The sequence below is a fragment of the Engraulis encrasicolus genome, chromosome 10 (assembly GCF_034702125.1).
Source record: "Engraulis encrasicolus isolate BLACKSEA-1 chromosome 10, IST_EnEncr_1.0, whole genome shotgun sequence".
Lineage (NCBI taxonomy): Eukaryota > Metazoa > Chordata > Actinopteri > Clupeiformes > Engraulidae > Engraulis > Engraulis encrasicolus.
The window spans coordinates 25,778,278-25,796,171 of record NC_085866.1 but is presented as its reverse complement, the minus strand read 5'-3'; the positions used below and the strand labels follow the sequence as shown (position 1 = coordinate 25,796,171).

Here is a 17,894-nt window from a genome sequence, read left to right as displayed (position 1 = left end):
AGCAGCACTACTGTTTGCGCTTGCCCCCTCTGTCTCTCGAGTGAGTCTCCAAATTCAAAATAGACCGCACGCTGTCACTCGTCCCGCCCCCTTTCTCAGAACTGTCTGTTTATTGGTTCACAGACTTCCCAGAGACAGTTGGAAGAGATATTACTATTGGCTGAGGGGCGCTTTGCCGTGAGGAGCGCTTTCGCCACTCTTTGTTGATTGCGACTTCATAAAAAAAAACTTCATATCGCAAAATTACGCATAGGAGAGCGCCATTTCGGCGCCCCTTCTTCACATGGCGCTCTAGGCGACCGCCTAGCCGGCCTATGCTAAAAACCGGCCCTGTGTGTGTGTGTGTGTGTGTGTGTGTGTGTGTGTGCGTGCGTGCACGCGCGTGCGTGTGTGTTTTCAGTCACCTCTTTGACATCTCCATGCGTGTGTGTGTGATCCAGGCGTAGTGAGTAGAGTGTGTCTTTGCCTCCAAGGAAGAGCCTGTCGTGATACTCGTCCACAAACACGCTGGACAGACGCAGCTCAGAGTGCAGACCGGAGAAGAGCCAGGAGCGGTTGGAGGAGAGCAGATCTGGAGGGAGGAGAGAGATAGATTTATTTATATTTCATTCTATTTAAATGTTTTTGATATACATTGTAACCTGCATCCCATCAAATCATCACCTTGATTCAGTATGAGCAGAGAAGAGAGTGAGTGAGAGAGAACGAAGAAAACAGAATCATAATAACAAGAAGAAGTTGTTAAAAAGTTGAACAGAAGTCAGACCAATCATGGGTAAGCCTTGCTTCAGAGAGTACAATTCAGGACCCCACATCCAAGCACCCCATTCACTACATCAGCTGATTATAGAAAAGGTCATTAGTAAAATCACCTGTTTTAAGTAGACATTTACAACTAGCAGATTTAGAATACTGTAGTGCATTTCACTTCTTCTTTGAATGATGTCTGCTTCTCACTGCTCATGAGTTACTTGGTGGAAAAACTGCTAAGAGCGTAATGCTGCTCTCCATCAGTCAGACAGAGCAGACAAACTCACTGATTGACTGAATATCCTGTTCCACCAAATACTCTCAGATGTATTTTCAGATCACAGTAAGAATACTAAAAGCAGCTGTTGTTGAGAGGCTGAGAGATCCATCACAGGGCTGGATGTGAAGGCCAAGAGTCCACTGGGCTGGATGTGTGATGTGTGATGGTGAATTTGTAGGCCAAGAGTCCAGTGGGGTGTGACTGGACCAAAGGCTCCGATGGGCTAAGAAAAGACTGGATTCCTTTACTTCACACTTAACTGGGGAATGCATCAAAGACACTCCACAGGATTCTGTACGCGGCACGCAAAGCACACACAGGAATGCACTCACGCGAAATGCACGCACACACAAACATGAACGCACACACAAATACACGCACGCACGCACACATACACACAGACACACACACACAAATTAATGGGCATAGGATTGTGTCTACACATGAGCAAACATGTAGATATATATAGAATAGAAATAGAATAGAAATAGAAAGCCTTTATTGTCAAAGTATACTGAGATTTGGATGTGTACATTTTAATTCATGCACAGGCACATCTTGACCCGACCTAATGTGAACTGTTTCACACAATTTACAAAGAATTCTTTCTTTCTGGGTGTTTCTCACCCTCTTTAACTTACACTCACACGTACAAAAACACACATGAAATTGGAAACACAAACACATTACATTACATTACATTACATTGCATTTGGCAGACGCTTTATAACCAAAGCGACTTTCAGAAGAGGACATAATCAAGCCAACATCACAAGCAAATACAAAGTGCACAGGAGATATACAGAACAACAAGTGCAATTACAAAGAGGGGTTAGTTTTTTTTTTGTTTTTTTTTTTTAATAATAAAGAGGAAATAACGAGAACACACACACACACAAACACACACTCACAAACTAAACTAAACTAAACATCATGTCAGGATTCTGCCCTGGGGCAAGGCCAGTTCAATCATTAGTCTAGTAGATTCTCTCGAAAGAGGAATGTCTTTAGTTGTTTCTTCACACACACACACACACAAACACACTTGCACACGCACACGCACACGCACACGCACACGCACACGCACACACACACACACACACACACACACACACACACACACACACACACACACACACACACCACTTAAGTTCAACGTTCTGTTTAACTCATCTAGGATTTATTTATTTTCTCTCTCTCTCTCTCTCTCTCTCTCTCTCTCTCTCTCTCTCTCTCTCTCTCTCTCTCTCTTTCTCTCTCTCTCTCTCTCTCTCTCTCTCTCTCTCTCTCTCTCTCTCTCTCCCCAAAACTTAATCAACTCCCGTGGACGTATAGTATCCCTCTTTCTCTCTACATCACTACACTCCAGTGAGTTCCTTTCCAAAGCAACACTTGATCCATCAATCACATACACAATCTGGACACACCACAGAGCATGTCAATGTCTGGCCTGAGAGAGAGTGAGAGAGTGAGAGAGCGTCTGTGTGTGTGTGTGTGTGTGTGTGTGTGTGTGTGTGTGTGTGTGTGTGTGTGTGTGTGTGTGTGTGTGTGTGTGTGTGTGTGTGAGAGAGAGAGAGAGAGAGTATGTTTGTGTGTGTGCGGCGCGTGTGTGTGTAGATACAGTATCTGACCACCTCCACCACAATTCTCCACCCATCACTCCCCACCTCCGTCTCCCTCTGCTCCCAACACCCTCAGCTCCTGGAGCCCTTACCCCACGGTGAGGTTTGATTTGTGGCACAGCACTACGTGCTAGCTAACTGCTCTGTTCACCAAACACTTCACACAGGAGACGTGTGGCTGCCAAGGTAACTAGAGAGTCTGAAAGACAGGCAGCAGGAAGGTGAGTGCTTCACTCCATGAGGCTTCATCTGACATGAAGGTATTGGCTGTAGCCAGCTGAGGCCATGCGAGCCCCTCACTGGGACCAGGCCCATGCAGTGAGCGTGCTACAACCTAACTGGACATTAGACACGGCTCAGTGGTAGACAGCGGTATACATGACCTGAGGCCTTTCATTCACTTCATTAATTCTGCTCCTGTATCAAAGGCAACAGGTGGTTGCTACATTATGTTGTCAAAAAGTGAATTTCTAGACTAACTTGAATTAACACTTGACCAACTGCCTCGCTCCATAGAGCTTCATGTCTCACTATATCGGCTGTCCCTCACTGGGAGAGGGCCCTCCATGACTGGAGCTACAGCCTAAGAGGCCATTAGACACGAACCAGCGATAGACAGCGGCGTACAGTAAGTGTCCTGAAGCATTCTATTGACTGACACTGAACTCAATACTGTCATATCAAAGGCTTGAAAATAAATTCATTCATTAATTCATTAACAGTTGAAACTGCCAAAAGGCTGTAAGTTCAAATTCTGATGAAAAATAATTGTCAGCCTCAAGTCCTTTGCCTTTTGACGACTGGAAATCTGCCACATGGAAAAACAATATCTATGCCTGCAATATACAGTAGGCTACAACCTCCTGCAACTCCACTTAGTCAATCAGGACAAGTCACAGATGCAGGAAGTCACAGGGAGATTGTTTTCACAAGACCTAATTCTAGCTGTGTCCTTCATAAGGTTTTTACAGCAGGTGTTTGTAAGTCTCTCTTTGTGTATCTGTTGTTTTTGTACGTCTGGTCTTTTTACAACTCAGGTCTGTTTACAATGGCTTAACCCATGTTTTAATGCAATTACACACACGCGTGCGCGCACATACGAGCACACACGCGCACAAACACACACACACACACTTTCTACTTGCCCTCCTCCTGGGTGTGAATAGTGGAGGTTATTGTGGCTGCTGTGTAAGTGTTGGCTGAGGCGGCTGCTAAAAGCTGGTTATTAAGAGCTTATAAACCTTCCAGCACTCACCGCTGTGGCCGCACGCGTCTCACACACTCCCTAATGAGGCGCCACTCACACACATGCAGCCAGGGAGGATGCCAACTACAAACACCACACACACACACACACACACACACACACACACACACACACACACACACACACACACACACACACACACACACACACACACACCCAAACACACACACACACACACATACACGTACACACACACACACACACACACACACACACACACACACACACACACACACACACACACACACACACACACACACACACACACACACACACACACAGACAAAGTTGTGCACTCATCTGCTATTAAACTAGAAACTGCATGGATGCGACGGAGCAATCTTAATGAAACAGTGAAGTTAACAAGAGAGAAAGATGGAAAGAGAGAGAGAGAGAATGTGTGTGAGAGAGGGAGAAAGAGAGGGAGAAAGATGCTGATATTTACTTTTTAATTGTCTTTATATTAACTGCAGATCCAATGGGTTTAAACTGCTTCTTAATGTTTATTCATTCAACTGTGAAGTGTCTGAAGTTTCAAACTCAGTGTCAGCACATCTGCACCTGAATCTCATTACAGCAACAAAACAAAGCTGTAGTTCACCCACTCCCACACACACACACACACACACACACACACACACACACACGCGCAAACACACACGCACACACACACACACACACACACACACACACACACACACACACACACACACACACACACACACACACACACACACACACACACACACACACACACACACACACACACACACACAATGTTCCATCTTTACTTTAGCTTCTGCTTCACTGGGAACCTGTTACTGTTCTTATTGGATTCATCTTACTGGAACACACACACACACAAACACACACAAACACACGTGCACACACACACACACACACACACACACACACACACACACACACATACACACACACACACACACACACACACACACACACACACACACACACACACACACACACACACACACACACACTGTTCCATCTTTACTTTAGCTTCTGCTTCACTGGGAACCTCTTACTGTTCTTATTGGATTCATCTTACTGGAACACACACACACACAAACACACACAAACACACGTGCACACACACACACACACACACACACACACACACACACACACACACACACACACACACACACACACACACACACACACACACACACACACACACACACACACACACACACACACACACACACACACACACACACACACACACACACACACAGAATGAGAATGTTGCCTCACACACTTAGACAAAGATTGTGCTAAATGTACACTGAGATGTTTCATGTCTCTTTGAAGAAACTGACAAATCTATGAGTGATGATGCTGGATTAATGTGCCATATCAAAGTGTCATCAATCTCACTATCACACACACACACACACACAGGTACACACACACACACACACACACACACACACACACACACACACGCACACACACACACACACACACACACACACACACACACACACACACACACACACACACACACACACACACACACACACACATACATACACACATACACACACACACACACACACAGCGAGAGGCTGACAATATGAAAAGCAGGTTGGCTTATATCAAATCTGGATCTTGGGCAAAGATTAATTAAAACCAAAAACCAAGTTGGGTATGCCTGTGCTGTGAAGGTACTGCTGTCTTGCCCCATTCGTTGCATTTGTGCCGCCTTAAACTGTCAGCTTTCAACATTCAAACAATGAAGTCAGCTTTTGGTGTCATGGCAACCATGTTGTGTTGCTGCCTAACCAGGCCATAGGAATCAAAGCTTTAAGTCAGCACCTTGATGACTACCTATGGTGCATGACCAGCTGGAGAGAGAACACAGCCAGGCTTCAGTACTTTAGGTTTTTTTTCACTATCTTTTTTTCTTTCTCTCTCTCTCTCCCTCCCTCCCTCTCTCCATTCCCCTGTCACCTTCACTTGTCGGGTTCGAGAGCTTGCCTGGGCTCCTTTGAAGCCCGCCAGTTCACTTCCATGGCATGCAGTAACGTGAGAGGCAGGGAGGCAGGCAAGGCGGGCTGGTGGGTAAGGCGGGCAGGACAGGTTTTGATTGAAACATGACAATCCTTCAGCGCCTGCTCACAGCCAATGAAAGTCACTTCAGGCCTTTGACTGCCAACGACAACATTCCTCCGCTACAATTGGAAACAGCCTTTTCAAACAGCCGAAACAGTAACATTAACATTGGCATGGCAAAGTAACATTTATCAAAGAGAGAAGATGAATGGAGGTTGGTTGCTGTGAGTTTTCATGGAAGTTTGAACGGAGGCCTAGGATCACTGAAGCATACTCTTTTCCTGTTCTTTCTTTCTTTCTTTCTTTCTTTCTTTCTTTCTTTCTTTCTTTCTTTCTTTCTTTCTTTCTTTCTTTCTTTCTTTCTTTCTTTCTTTCTTTCTGTACTTTCTTCCTTTCTTTCTCACTACATACAGTGTTCTTCAGTCTGATTTGTCTCATTTCGTTCCAAAGCCAATTAGAAGGCTTCCCTTCACAAGGAGGACCCACAGGGCCCAAATTAAGTTGCACTGTAAAGAAAACGCCTCATTTTGAAAATCCATGTTTGTACTGGATGTGGCCTTCAGAGCTGCAGCAAAGCTCTCTGAGACTGGAAAAGCAAACTCAGGAGATGTCATGAGCTGTGTGTGTGTGTGTGTGTGTGTGTGTGTGTGTGTGTGTGTGTGTGTGTGTGTGTGTGTGTGTGTGTGTGTGTGTGTGTGTGTGTGTGTGTGTGTGTGTGTGTGTGTGTGTGTGTGTGTGTGCGTGTGCGTGTGCGTGTGCGTGTACGCATACACATGTGTGCACGCTCGAAGTGCGTTTGTGTACATGTGTATATGAGAACAACCATGTGTGTATGTGTGTTTAAGTGCGCAAGTAATTGTGTGAGTAAAATGTGTGTGTGTCTTTGAGTGATTGAAGTGACGGCTCTGCTTGATCCTGATGAGAGGAGACGTTTAAGGGGGCACGCTGGAAAGCACCTGGCCTTCTCACTGCTCCATACGCCACTCCCTCTCTCCTCCCCTGCTCCACTCTCTACCTCCTCTCTCCTCCCCTGCTCCACTCTCTACCTCCCTCTCTCGCCCTCCTCAGCCTCCTCTCTTCTCTCCCCTGCTCCACTCTCTACCTCCCTCTCTCTCCTTCACCTCAGCCTCCTCTCCTCTCCCCTGCTCCACTCTCTACCTCCATCTCTCTTCCTCCTCAGACTCCTCTCTTCTCTCCCCTGCTCAACTCTCTACCTCCATCTCTCTCCCTTCTCAACCTCCTCTCTTCTCCCCTGCTCCACTTATACCTCCCTCTCTCTTCTTCCCTCGCCTCCCTCCCTCCCTCCCTTCCTCAGCCTCCTCTCTCCTCCCCTGCTCAACTCTCTACCTCCCTCTCTTTCCCTCCTCAGCCTCCTCTCTTCTCCTCTGCTCCACTCTCTCTCTCCCTCTCTTCTCAAACTCTGCTCTCCCAGATCTGCACCCTGCTCCACTACATTCAATTCTATTCAAGTTTGCTTCATCATCATGCCTGTTTGTATAGTGTCAGTGCTAAAGCTTTAAGAGAACATTAATATAACAACATCAAAGGTGAATATCAGGAACAACATATACCACCCTCTACATGTTCCACTCTCTACATCCCTCTCTTGCCCTCCCTCATCCAGACTGTCTCCCTGCCTTCTCCCACTCCTCTCTTCCTGGTCTGCTCCCTCGCTCCTCTCTCTCTCCCTTGCTCGCTCTCTCTCTTTCTCCCTTACCTGCTCTCTCATTTCCACTCTACCTCCCTTCTCACTCCCCTCTCATCTTAGTCTGCTCCCTGCTCCTCTCTCTTCTCTCCCTGGCCAGCTCTCCTGCTCCTCTCTCTCTCTCTCTCTCTCTCTCTCTCTCTCTCTCTCTCTCTCTCTCTCTCTCTCTCTCTCTCTCCTCCTCTCTCTCTCTCCTCTCTCTCTCTCTCTCTCTCTCTCTCTCTCTCTCTCTCTCTCTCTCTCTCTCTCCCTTGCTCGCTCGCTCTATCCCACTCCTCTCTTCCTGGCCTGCTCCCTGCTCCTCTCTCTCTCTTGCTTGCTCTATCTATCCCTCTCTACCTCCCTTCTCACTCCCTTCTCTCTGGGCAGAGGTCACTGGCCACTCACACCCTGCTGTTTCCCAATAAACTCTTCAGCCTTCCAGTGCACTATACTCTGGGAGACTGGGGAGTGTTTGCGTGAGAAAGAGAGACGGGAGGTTTTAGTGCAGGTTATGGGTGTGATTGGGGAGGTTTTAGTGCAGGTTATGGGTGTGATTGGGGAGGTTTTAGTGCAGGTTATGGGTGTGAGTGATTGGGTGCCCCAGTCTGGACTCTCTGGGCTCTGAGCTGTTGAAATGTGATCAGCAATATTTAGAGTCTTTCAAATTGATATGGCTTTGAGGTTAAGGCACACAATTTACACACGTATGGTTGTGCACACAAACTCACTCACACATATACATGCACACAGACACACACACACACACACACACACACACACACACAGAGAGAGAGAGACACACACACACACACACACACACGGACACGCCCCTCAGAGATGAATCTGTATACAAATAGACAAATGAACCCACACCAGTGTATATTTAAGATGGTATCTTATTTGCAAAAAGAGCCCTCAGCCCTGTAGGACAGCTCTTGTGTATATCAGAGGAAGTGCAGGGTGTGTGCTCGCTCTCCATCTCTCTCTCACACACACACACACATGCATGCACTCACGCACGTACAGACCTGATTCAAATACCGTATGTGGGCACACCTTTACTGCCTTCTCTTTCTCTCCTTCGTACTTCAGTTTCTAAACACTCGTTTCCCTAAACATCTCCAAACACTCACCACCACCCGCACCCCTGTGCCCACCAGCACGCCACTCTGTTTTTGTAAGGCGCCAAAAATGTGTGGCATGAATCGCTATTCGCTAACACATCACACTTCACACAGATCACTCACACACCCCAGGTGAAAAACCCATATACTTAAAGTGTACTTTTTTTGACCGTACTTAGTACAAAGTGTACTATTTTCGGCGATTTAAAGTGCGCTTCATTGCACTATTAGTGCGCTGAAGCACTACTAAAGTAGTACTTCAGCACACTTGCAGCACACTGAGGATGCTAAATTGGCACCGCTTTTGGACAACTTTAAGTGCACTACAAGCATACTTTTGAAAGTATGCTCCAAACATGCTTTTCATGCATTCGTATGGCATTAATAGTGTGCTTGAGTACACTTCTATAACATTTTATTGTTACTAGAAGTACAATAAAAGTATATTAACTTCATGCTTCTTTGGACTACATTGGAACATTTTAAGTCTGTAAAAAGTATATCATATTAAGTATTGTAAATATATAACAGGTATGCTTGAAGTATATTTACAGTACACTCCCAAGTACAACGAATAATATAAATGTAATACTACAATCCATGCTGGTCCTCAGAGCTTGTACATTACACACAGCCACATGTCACAGTAGTGATACAGTATGCATGCCTAGCACGACTGACATTTACAATCATTGCATTGTTACAGAGATTTCAGATACACATTCACTTTATTTCATTCTTGTTCCACCTTCCTGCAGTTGATCATTTGAATTGATCACTAATGGTGACCCTTGATTCTTTGTTTGAACAACTAGTTCCAACTTACCTCTCACCATGATATCATGGGAAGTGTGAGCCTATACCAGAACATATACGTGACCATCATAATGACGGTGGGAACATGGCCATTTTTTGTGTACCACTTTAAAATTTTAAAACTCCTACAATAAACACAGAATATAACAATGAGTAATATTTTCATGCAAACCAAAGATATTCCTTAGAGGTAAATGGCTTTCTGTTTGAGAAATTTAGCTCCAAGAAGTGCATTGCATGATGGTACATGCATGATGGTGCATGCATGATGGTGCATGATGGGTAAATGAACTTTGTGTAAGCACACTTTGAATATATTTGGGTGAAGTACAATCATGGTGCACTTAGTATAAGTGTACTTGCAATATGTTAAAGCGATTGACTTTAAAGCGCACTATAGAAAATCACACTTCGAAGACATTTGGGTGAAGTGTAATCATATTGCACTTTAAAAAAGTACAATTGCAATATGTTATTAAAAAATACACTTTTAGTAAGTTCACTATTAGAACACTATTAGTATATTCCTCTAAATACACTTTAGCCAAACATCTTCGAAGTACACTTGAAGTATGGTTCGCTAAGTGTACTTTCTTTGAGAGCAACTTAATTAAATCTAATTTAAAGTACACTTTAAATAAGCATATTGTAAACATACTTTTTCTTAGCACAAAAAGCACGAGTGCACTTTTAACATGCTAAGTACACTTCAGTCATGCTTTTATTGTACTAAATTGAACCACTTTTTCACCTGGGACTACGAACTCCCTCGCATTCTCCCTTACCCACTCACACACATAAACACACTCCTTACACTTACACACAAAGACGCACACAGAGAGAGACAGACACACAAACCCTCTTTCCCCAGAGCTGCTTGTAGAAGTATCAGTTACAACTGTATCACTAAGAAGTGTGACTGTGTGAGCATGCAATAATTGAATTCCATCCACATGTTAAGAATGATCAAACGTACCAAGTCCCTAGATCAGAGGACACTGAGCAGGAGTGAGTGTTGGCATTCATTTAGCTAGACAAAAGTGCATGTACACACACGCACACACATTCTGCTACATACGAAAAATATATTCAATCTGACTCGACATGATATTCACAATCTCACACATGCCACTCAGACAACACACACATCCACAAACACAATGGGACATACACACTAGTGGTATGGATTGGCACTGCCCTCACGATCCGATTCGATCCCGATTCGGGAGGTAGCGATTCGATTCCATTCGATTCTATGCTATCCGATCCAATTCAATTCTACAATGCATTGCAATGCATTACATTTCTACTGAAAGCAAAGCAAATGTTTAATCAGTCATGATGAGGCGATACAAGTAGTCAGACACTGAGCAACAATTTATAGGCTGTTTTCTGTATCAGTCTGTATCAGTCTTGCAATGCTTTGAAGTGCTATTATTTAATTAAACATTAATTTACTCCCGAAATATCCATGGAAGTAATTGAAACTTAAAAAAATTGCCGGATCGATTCTGGAACTTGCCGTATCGATTCTGGATCGTCCATGCCCCGCATTGGATTGCATTGCCGAATCGATCATTGTTGACACCTAATACACACACATACAAAAGCACTCACTGAAACTCATTTGCGCACATGTACACACGCACGCACGCATGCACACACACACACACACACACACACACACACACACACACACACACACACGCACACACGCACCCACGCACGCACACACACACACACACACACACACACATACACACACACACAGTACTTGTAATTAGACAACCCATTTCGTTGTCCTTGGTATGCTTGCTTTACTTGTTCCAGAAGGTTGTTGTTAAATGAAAACAAGGCAATACTGTATTTGCCTCTGTGTGAGAGTACAGAACAGACTCCCCAGTCAGGCTCTGTGCTGACCACACCATTCTCCTATGGACACATGTGCATTCTTTTATGTGTGTGTGTGTGCGTGTGTGCACGCGTGCATGTGTGTCTCTGTATGGGTGGGTGCGTGCGTGCATGCCTGTGTGTGCAACTCTGTGTATCCCTGTGCATCTGAGTGAGATAAAGCTTTGACATTGTTTAGCGGGTTTGTTGATGCAGTGAGCATTAATAAGTGCTAAAGGATGACAGCTGTCATGCACAGAGCTGTCATGCACAGAGGGGGATATATGGTTCAACCATTCAGGTCACTCAAAAACAAAGGACAAAGACACACACACACACACAGCAAGACCAGCAGTTTCATTACATTACAATTGCATTACTGTCACAGAGCAATGTACAGAGAATCAAGAGCTTTTACATTACAATACACTTTGCTAACACTTTTATCCAACACAACTTATAGTTATTTTCAGAACAGTATTGGTTACAGTCCCTGGAACAACGTGGGGCTAGTCGCCTTGCTCAAGGGCACCTCAGCCATGGAGTGAGATAGGGAGTGGAAGCGTGGGATACGAACCGGCAACCCTCTGATCTACAGCCCATCTCCTTAACTATAACGCCACGGCTGACCCCCAAGAACTTCAAGAACTTTGAGACCTAAGTATAGTGATAGTAGCCAGTACATAAAATGGATTTGGATGCTTTACTCAAGGGCACATCAGCCATGGGATGAGGGAGATCTGGCCCTCCATCCACTTTGTTTTATTACTGTAAGGGTAAACTGAACCTGATACCCATTACGTTTCTCAAATGGTGCACGTAGGGCAATATGTTTCAATGTGTGCCCTATGCACTGAAACACAAGTGGCATTTGAGATACCGAACCTTTATTACCAAGTCCCTTACCATGAAGTCATATAGCTACAGAACTTCAAACTTCATTTCGTGGGTATAGCCTGAGGTAAACCAAATGAGCTGTAGCGTACTTAGTCTACAGACCTTCAGACTCGACTAGCTGCTAGTGTACTTTGTCTACTACAGCTCATTTGGTTTTACTCAGGCTGTACCCACACTAAGGCAGTCATGCTTTCTTCTTTTCCACTGAGGCTATGTCCCTTTTAATGCATTTCTAACATAACATATGCATATCTGCCTTTTGCCCACACAAGTCCAGTATGTCTGTCTGCTGTCTGTGCTCTGTCTCTGATGGTCTGATGGATTAGAAACGAGTCATTGGTGGAATGGCGTGGAAACAGAAAAACTATTTCAGGTGAAAACAATTTGTGTGGATGGAAATGCTTTTAGTTCTGCAATGGTAGGAAATGACTAATGTTGTACGTAGACATTGCCTCAGTCTCTTGTTGTTTCTCTCTGTTCCTTCATCACAATTGCAAGGACCACACACACATGGACACATGCAGGAAGGCACGCATGCACACACACACACACACGCACGCACGCACGCACACACACACACACACACACACACACACACACACACACAGGCACGCAGGCAGTCAGGCAGACACACACACAAACACACGTGCTCGTGCACGCACACACACACACACACACACGCACACAGGCGCGCACACACGCACACACACACACTGGGTGAAGAAGTCTTGCAAGACCGTCGACCCCATCTTTCACCCACCCACACACAAAAGAAAATAGATGAATATACACGTACGTACATACACACATACGGATCCACTTCCAAATCTAATTAGACATGACATCAAACCTTTCCCTTCCTTTTCCTCCTCTCTCACTGTCCCCCATATTCTTCTCCTCCATATTACTCTTTATTAAGTAACCACTTTTAGGGGCTTTTCCTGCACTATTCTAGGCAAGTGAAGAAGGGAAGCTCTCTCTTTCTGTCTTTCCCTTTTTTTTCAAAAGACTGAGTGAGAGAGCGAGAGTATCCTTCTGTGAATCCCAGCTTTGTCTAGCCCAATATCATGGCTGGACACAGAGGTTAACCAAACACAAAACAAGACTCCACACTGAGCCCTTAGAATAACAGACATTCGTCCGGCTGTTTCAAGAAAGCCCGCTGCTGTCCAGTTCTCACTTATGATACATCTCCGTGCAGATGACATTGTTTCCTCCGTTTATTTTAATGCTTTCAAATTTGTTTATCAGTCCTTTTATTGCTTTGTGTAACGTCAATTACAGCGCTTTCCATGTTTTAAATTACTTAATTTCACTCAAGAGAAGGACTGAGGAGGCAACTGGAATTAAAATGGCAGCCAGAGACAGAATTGTATCACTGTGTGCGTAATCCTGGCAGGGCTACTGAGGTCAAATTCCGAGTATACGCAAGTACACTTGGCCAAGAAACTCGTTTTCATTCTTATTTTGAAGCCGAAATGTGAAAAGGAGATGTTTCTGTGACCAATGTCCATTCCCCAAGACAGAATTGTATGACTGTGCGTGTGATCCTGGCAAGGTACTGAGGTCATTTTTCCCGAATAGGCCTCTATACACATGTAATAGGCCAATGATATTATTTAATATTTATTCCAAAGCTGTCATTTTAAAGGATGTTTTTGTGACTTCAATCCACAGCTTGAGACAGAATTGTGTCACCATTTGTGCACTCCTGGCAAGCGAATGAGGTTAAATTTGAATAACCCTCAAATGTAATTGGCCAATAAACCATGATTTTCATTATGATTGACATGTAGAAGATGTTTCTGAAACCAATGTCCATTCCATTCTGAGACATAATTGTACCACTCTTTATGATCCTGGCAAGCTACCGAAGTCAAACTCTGAACGTCTCCAAGTGCTCTTGGCCAATAAAAGACAGTAACTGTTATTCTGGGACTGAAGTGGAAAAAGAAGATGTTGCTGTGAGCAGTTTGAAATTCCCTAAAACAAAACAGTCTGCATCTCTGTGTAGGTAACTTTTGCAAGATGAAAGTACTGATTCTGATGATTCTGAAGACGATTCTGTGACCTGAGTCCAACACTCAAAGTGAATAGTGTAAGCAAGTTTTTCTCCATATAGGGCCCCTTTCCTATCCACTTTATAATACACCAATTACACAGTTATTGTGATGCTCTCATTGGATTTCTGTTTGTGTAGTGGAGTCCATACACTTCAATGGTGAGTGGCCATTAACCAAAACTGACAGACCGGAAATCCTGTGGGAGTACGAAATGAGTTCTAGTTAGACTTGCTATGAGCAGAATCTACATGTCTGTCTGCCCTGGCGTCAGCCTCACAGGTTCTCACAGTCACAGTAAGATAGCTGTATCCTATCGCTGTGCCAAAGCAGAGGTGACAGACTTAGTGACACTTCAACACATGATCTTAGACAAGTGGGGAGGTGTGAGAGAGAAAGATGTCCTACTTATCTCTCTCTCTATCTCTCTCTCTCTCTCTCCCATTCCCCCGCTCTCACTCTCTCTCTCTCTCTCTCTCTCTCTCTCTCCCTCTCTCTCTCTCTCTCTCTCTCTCTGTGTGTGTGTGTGTGTGTGTGTGTGTGTGTGTGTGTGTGTGTGTGTGTGTGTGTGTGTGTGTGTGTGTGTGTGTGTGTGTGTGTGTGTTTGTGTGTGTGTTTAAGTCGGCAGTCTGTCTGCCTGTTGTGATCACCCCTTATTGACAACAGTTAAGAGATTACAGAAAACACTTCCAACGAAGCTACTTTCCAGATACTTTCCTTCAAGATACTACACAATCTTAAACCAAACACACACACAAGGGAGGGGGGGGGGGGTCCAGTTGCTATTGTCATGCTCATATCCAATTTTGTGAATAGTTGGATAGGTAATTATTGCCCCCCTCTGACTACCCCACCCTGTGTGTGTGTGTGTGTGTGTGTGTGTGTGTGTGTGTGTGTGTGTGTGTGTGTGTGTGTGTGTGTGTGTGTGTGTGTGTGTGTGTGTGTGTGTGTGTGTGTGTGCATGCTTTGCCTGCCTTTTCACTTAGAACAGTTTTTTCTCCTCTTTCTTGTTGTGAGATTGTTCCAGGAGCCTGGGAGCTCTTATCCAGCCAGGGAAACACCCAAAAATCCAAGCAGCGCAGCACAGCTCAGCGCAGCGCAGCGCCACACAGCTCAGCGCAGCGCCACACAGCTCAGCGCAGCGCCACTGACTGATTGACACACACGCATAGGACCAGACCACTTGCAAACCTCAAACTAGACATCTGTGCTACCACTAGAAAAAACAAACTCATTAATTTTCTCATTTAAACTAAAACAAACTAAATCAAAACCGCTGCCCACGTGAAACAGCACAGACTGGAGCCAGATGCAACAAGGAACGAAAAGGTGAAAGGAGAAAGGGGGTACAGTACCCATAGTGTTTGGCCAAAACAGTCAACTCCACCAAAATTATCTTTTACAAACACACATTTTACTCCAGATTTCCATTACTCCAGCTCAGCTGCCATTTAAAATTCATCCCGGAGCGTGTGTGCGTACGTGTGTGTGTGTGTGTGTGTGCGTACGTGTGTGTGTGTGTGTGTGTGTGTGTGTGTGTGTGTGTGTGTGTGTGTGTGTGTGTGTGTGTGTGTGTGTGTGTGTGTGTGTGTGTGTGTGTGTGTGTGCACGTGCAGGTCAGACCCTGTGGGCTCCTACTCCACTAATTGATAAATTACGATAATTAAAGTTTTTCCTGTTTTGGAGGCCCTGTAAGGTCTCTGCCTCACTCTTTGTATTTCCCTCTCACACACTCACATACAGAGAGAGAGAGAGAGAGAGAGAGAGAGAGAGAGAGAGAGAGAGAGAGAGAGAGAAAGAGAAAGAGAGAGAGAGAGTTTAGAGAGAGTTTAGAGGGAAGAGGCTGTCTCCGGGCTATTGTTCTATCAAGCATTGAGATTTCTCTCTCTCTCTCTCTCTCTCTCTCTCTCTCTCTCTCTCTCTCTCTCTCTCTCTCTCTCTCTCTCCAGTAAATAACCAGTAAATATATTTGAAATGTAGCCTACTTAAAGTAAAATCTACTTGTAGTATACAGTATATCACGAAAGTGAATACACCCATCACAGTTTTTTGAGATTTTTGAGTATATCTTTTCATAGGAAAGCATTACAGAAATTTCACTTTGACACAATGATTAGTGACCTTTTAGCAACATATTTAACTTCTTAAATTTCTTGTTCACTTGTTTCACAGAAAAAAAACAAAATACAGCCATTAATGTTTGAACATGTACTAAAGTGAGTACACCCCAGATTAAAATCCGGTAGAGAAGGGGCTGTGTTTGCTCGAATCGTCTCAAAATGAAAAGGGAGGTCATCTGCAAAAACTGTGAGGGGTGTACTCACTTTCGTGATATACTGTACATAAAATACATTTAACGTCACTACACTTAAAATGTAGCCTACTTAAAGCGATTTTTGCAAATAGATTTGAAATGTAAGTATTTACTTAAAGTAAAGTGTGTTTTTAGTACACATTAAGTGCACTTGTACAAAGTTTGAATTTAGTACCGAAAAGTTAACTTAAAATGTGATTAAGCTCTACTTAATCATATTTCAAGTGTATTTAAGTATACTATGAGTTGTCCCAAAATAACACAATTTAAGTAGCCTATGTACTTCTGCAGCATGCTATAAAGTAGCCTACTTTCTTATGACCTTGAAATAGATTTGTAGTATACTTAAAATACACTAAACCGCATGCTAAAATACACATTAAACATATTTTAAAGTGAATTAGTAAATATATTTGAAATGTACTTAAAGTTAAGTATGATTTTAGTATATTAAGTACACTTGTACAAAGTTTGATTTTAGTACAAAAAAGTCAACGTAAAATGTGCATAAGAGGTACTTAATCATATTTCAAGTGTATTTAAGTATACTATAAGTTGTCCCAAAATAACAAAACTTAAGTATGTACTTCTGCACCATACTAAAATACTTTCTTATGACCTTGGAATAGATTTGTAGTAGGCCTACTTAAAATACACTTAATGGCATGCTAAAGTACACATTAAACATATTTTAAAGTGATTTAGTAGGCCTAAGTATATTTCAAATGTAGGCTACTTAAAGTTAAGTATGATTTTAGTATATTAAGTAGGCCTAGACTACACTTGATTTTACACTTGGTTTGATTTTAGTACAAAAAGTCAACTTAAAATGTGTTTAAGCTCTACTTAATAATATTTTAAGTGTATTTAAGTAGGCCTATACTATAAGTTGTCCCAAAATAACATTCTTTACATAGGCCTAACTGAGGCACCATGAGTCAAAAAGCAAAGAGCATGAACTTTTTTAAACGAAGATTATCAACTAGTAGGCCTAGTCCGCCTTGAACGAAAATTAAACCATTAGCCTACATAATTTAAAACAATAGTAGTGTTGTAAGATAATAAAATTAGCACACCTGATGTGGCAGTTTGGCAAATGGCAGTTTGT

The 17,894-nt window shown here is 43.5% G+C and overlaps 1 protein-coding gene across 2 annotated transcripts in view; it reads right to left on the bottom strand.

The window, feature by feature from the left end:
* sema3bl (sema domain, immunoglobulin domain (Ig), short basic domain, secreted, (semaphorin) 3bl) overlaps positions 1 to 17,894 on the bottom strand; it is a 92,443-nt gene that overhangs the window by 48,541 nt on the left and 26,008 nt on the right. Inside the window, exon 2 of one of the 2 annotated variants that reach the window (XM_063208485.1) lies at positions 405 to 571. In XM_063208485.1, the coding sequence (XP_063064555.1) occupies positions 405 to 571 (167 nt within the window). Of the gene's footprint in view, positions 1 to 404; positions 573 to 17,894 lie in introns of both variants that reach the window. The other variant, XM_063208486.1, reaches the window with a different exon arrangement.